At 30.4% G+C, this 4,804-nt stretch overlaps 1 protein-coding gene across 1 annotated transcript; it reads left to right on the forward strand.

The window, feature by feature from the left end:
• Positions 1-4,434: 4,434 nt before the first annotated feature.
• BDCG_16685 (uncharacterized protein) lies at positions 4,435-4,596 on the forward strand (the record flags this gene model as incomplete). Its single annotated transcript, XM_045425886.1, has 1 exon — positions 4,435-4,596. One exon carries the CDS (start codon positions 4,435-4,437, stop codon positions 4,594-4,596), a length of 162 nt encoding a protein of 53 aa, XP_045280310.1.
• Positions 4,597-4,804: the final 208 nt, after the last annotated feature.

Here is a 4,804-nt window from a genome sequence, read left to right on the forward strand (position 1 = left end):
TTAAACAATTTCCTCTTTTATGAGATTTTATTTCAATGAGTTTGAAAGCTTTCACTATTGCAAATAGTTCAGCATCAAAGACTTCACATTCAGAGCCTAGATTCCAGAAATCTGAGATAAAATTAATATTATCTTCAGTATAAGCAATGCCTGCGCCCAATCTATTCAAGTTCTCATTTTTTGAGTCATCTGAATAAATCAGAATAGAGTCTTTTATATTGATTGTAGAAATTCTCTTCAAATGCTGTTCATATTCTTTCTCTTTTGATAGTTCACTTATTTGTAAGTCTATAAGAGATTCAAGCTTTTTTCTCCAGGGAGATAACTTCTCATGATCAACTTTTTCAACATTTAAAGAAGAAAATTGATTTTTAATCAGAGAGCATAGTCTGTATAGTTGAGAAGGCATTTTCTTTGAAGAATTATTTTCATTCCAATCAAGAAATCTATTCCAATCCAGTTCATTTCCAGAGTTAATTGATGGAAATGAAGAAGAGACTCTTTCTCTGATTATATGATTTGAGCTCATCTTTACAACTCTCAGAGCATAGTTCATACAGGCCTTTTCAAATCTAATAGTAGAAGGAGGAATTGAAGCTTCAATTTCCATTGCTTTAATAGAAGATGATTTAAATGCTCCCAGAATTCTTCTCAAGGCTCTGTTTTGCAGACTTTGAAAGAGTTCAGTGAAATTCCCTTGATTATTCCATCAAACTTGAACTCCATAATCAGCTACTGATGTAATACAGGCTATATATAACTGTCTCATAGCCTGGAAGGATAGACCTCTCTCTGTATTTGATAGTCTGATTATGTTGTTCAATAGTCTTTCTGCCTTGACAGTTCTTTGTTGAATGTGATATTTAAAATTCAACTTGGAGTTTAACCATACTCCTAACCATTTGACATTTACACTGGGTTTAATCTCTCTATTTAAAAGAGTTAGAGATAGTTCTTTCTCATTGAATCTAGAAAAGAAATGAATTAACTCAGTTTTATTCATATCAAATTGAATTTGATTGATATCTGCTCTAACAAAGATTTCCTTTGCAGCTTCTTCAATTACTTTCAAATTCTCTTTGATAGTTTTTGAGCTGTAGACTAGATCAATATCATTCACATAACTCGGAGATCGCACTATTCTCATATTTCTATTTTTGAATAGATATGCAGTGTATATTGCAAATAAAATGGGTGAGATTGGAGACCCCTGTGATACTCCTATTTTTATCTCAGTCTTGTCTTGTTTCATTCCATCAAAGAAGAGTTGTATAATTCTTTTAGACATAAAACAGTTAACTCAGTTAACTACTAGAAGTATTTATAACAGAAAGATAAAATGTAGAAATTAAATCTATAATAGTATTTAAGCTGAGTTATAAATAGTATTCATGAACTTCAGTTTATATAGTTATATGTAGTCAAGAGCTGCTAACTCTATTAATTATATAAGAGATAGAAATAGAGATAAACAATCTATAAAAAGTAAGATTTCTTATATATTTCTTTCTCTCTAAGACTTTGTCTGTAAAGCCTTTCACTGAGTGATTTCATAGAATCAGACTCAGTATTATAGTGATACTTACTAAAAACTCTTCATATCTATAAAAAATCTCAGTGAGGAAAAATTCCTTATTACTGTAAAGAGAAAAGAGTTTATCACTTAGTTTCTTATTTCATGAAATTCTTTATAATCTGCAGATCTTTCTTTATTATTATTATTATTATTCCTTCATTATACTTATATGCAAGCGGAGCTTATGATGAGTTCTTACGTGATGTTAAATACAGGTCAAGTATTGATTATACAGGAGGAAATACAGGTGTTGAGATCACGCTAAGATAACAAGAACATATTATTATTATTATTATTCTTTCATTATACTCATATGCAAGCGGAGCTTATGATGAGTCCTTGCATGATGTTAAATACAGGCCAAGTGTTGATTATACAGGAGGAAATACAGGTGTTGAGATCATGCTAAGATAACAAGAACATAGGAAATGCAAAGAAGTGACAATTAGATTCATGCAATAATAACTTTCCAGCCCAGGAACATAGAGCAATTTTATTGAAGCAATTTGTACATCTCTGTATTTATTAGAAACCTGAGGTGCTTGAGTTTCAGATTTAATGTATCCCCTGCGGGTTTCGAACCCACACACCTTGGTTTCCCACGCCAAGGTGCTACCAGGTGGCCGCATTAATCATTCGGCCACCGGGGCATAACAAGAACATAGAACCATACAAAGAAGTGACAATTAAATACATGTGATAATAACTTCTCAGCTCAGAAACATAGAGCAATTCATTGAAGTGATTTGTACACCTCTGTATTTATTAGAAACCTGAGGTGCTTGAGTTCCGGATTTAATGTATCCCCCCTGCGGGTTTCGAACCCACGCGCCTTGGTTTCTCACGCCAAGGTGCTACCGGGTGGCCGTATTAATCATTCGGTCACTAGGGCGATCTTTCTCTAACTATTATACAGATTCATCTCACATCTTTTATACAGAAGAATTCTGATTGACTCTCAATCATTTTCATAAGATTCTTATATAATTATTATACAGATTCATCTTATATCTTTCAATCTGAAGAGTTTCAGTTAATCTTAAATTATTTTTTCATAAGATTCTTATGTAATCACTATATAGATTTATTCTGCAGATGAATCACTTTCTATAAGATTACTCTTATTAAAGAGAAGTATTTATAGACTGACTGTGTAACCGTGTCTGAGATTAGAATCAAACTTTACAGTTATTACATTGTCTAAAAGCATTACTTCTGATTATAATTTATGTTCATTACATTAATTTCAAATCATATTATTTTAAATATTAAAGATCTCAGATTCACTTTTCAAATAAAAATCTAGTTCTGAATAAAGAATATATTTGAATTCTTAGTCACATTTTCATTCTGATTTCATTATTGAGAATGACACTAAATGAGATTATGAAATCACTTCTCACTTACATAATATCATAACATAGTACTCATTTGTTGAAAATTTAATAGAGAGTATTATCAAATATTATTACTTTTCTAAACACAGATCATAATTCATATAATTTTAATTATAAAAAAAACATAAAATACAAAAAAAAATAAAAAACAAAAAACAAAACAAACACAAGAAAAAATCACAATAAAAAAAAAAAGAAAAGAAAAAGAAAAAAACAAAAAATAAAAATAAAAAAAATCAAGATTATAAAGTCACAGTATTTTTAAAATACTCACTTCTCAGAGTCTTTACAATGTTCATTATTAATCATGTATTTCTCACAGTGAGAGTAACACAGTTATAATGAGTTATTATCTTAACATTATCTAATAAATAATCAGTATATATCTGTATAAATATGAATAATTAGAAAACATACACTTAAAAAGTGTGATCAGAGTGGACTCTGCTGTCACTTGAATAGTATTAAGAGTAGAACACTGAAATCAATGATTTCTCTCATCAATTTCACAGATAAGACATGTGAAGATAATCTTGAGAAATATAAGATTTCTCAACTTCTGATAAAAACAGATCTCACAGAGAGACTCTATTTTCATAATATCAGAGACTGAGTATTATTAAAAAGTGTTACTTTCATGCAATGTATATACACTTACTGCAGTGATTCACTCTCTGCATATATAGCTGAGAGTTGCAGCTTTCTCACACCGCACAGCTCTCTTTGAGATACTGCTGTCAGTTTGTAACTCACACAGTCTCTCAGTTCAGCATGCACTGCATGTATGCAGTTCTGTGTACTGAGGTCATATTAGTCATTATAATCTGATGTGATACTTACTTTTCACAAGCCATGTTTCATTTGAAGAGGAGAGGAAAGACACAACTGTTATTTTATTAAGAGAGAGATGAATAATTAGTATTATTGAATTAATTTAATTCATCTGTATTTAAAATTTGATTAGTTTATACTCTTCAATTTGAGAATTTCTATAAGTGTTTTAATAGTTTTCATACCAGCTTGAACTTAGTGATGAGTTGAAGAAGAAGAGAAAAGAGAGAAGAAAGAAATAAGAATAACTTATCTTTATAATATGAAAATAGAGAATTGCTGTAATCATTCTTTCTAGCAACAAAGATCTGTTTTCTGCATGTATCTCTGATATATATTATATAATAAATGCATACAAAGAATATCAATAGTGCATGCATTGAATGAAGATAATATTGCTATGCAACACTGTAGCTGTTTCTGTACATCTCTGAAAGCTGTTAATAGTTTCTTTATCTCTTTATGTTTAATAAGTCAATAATATATTCTGATACACTTCTTCTTTCATTATTATCATCATCATCATCATTATCATCACTATCATTATCATCATCATCATCATCACTATCATTATCATCATCATATCATTGCCTGTCTTCATTTCTCTTTCAATACTTATCAAAATCAATCATGTCATCTCTCTTCAAATATTCTGCGGTCCTGCGGACCATCAAGGCGCGTGAGCGCTGTCACAGATTGAAGAAAGAGAAGAAGAAGGTGTTCAAGCATGAGAAGACAGATTACAAGACATGTTATAATGTCTTGAAGAGGCTTCATAAGAGAGTAGAATAATAATGATTTTAAGTAACACTTCTAATAGATTTAGACTGAACTAAGTATAGAAATAATGCAGATGACACTGCCTGTGAGAGATTGAAAAAGAAGACAGTGAAGAGTCTTATACAGCAGTAGTGAGATTAGAAGAAGTTCTGAGAATAATTTGAGATCAAAATGAAGAGAGAGAGAGAGAAGAAGAGTGTTACTATAAATAAGCAGCAGC

The sequence above is a fragment of the Blastomyces dermatitidis genome, assembly GCF_000003525.1.
Source record: "Blastomyces dermatitidis ER-3 genomic scaffold supercont1.3, whole genome shotgun sequence".
NCBI lineage: Eukaryota > Fungi > Ascomycota > Eurotiomycetes > Onygenales > Ajellomycetaceae > Blastomyces > Blastomyces dermatitidis.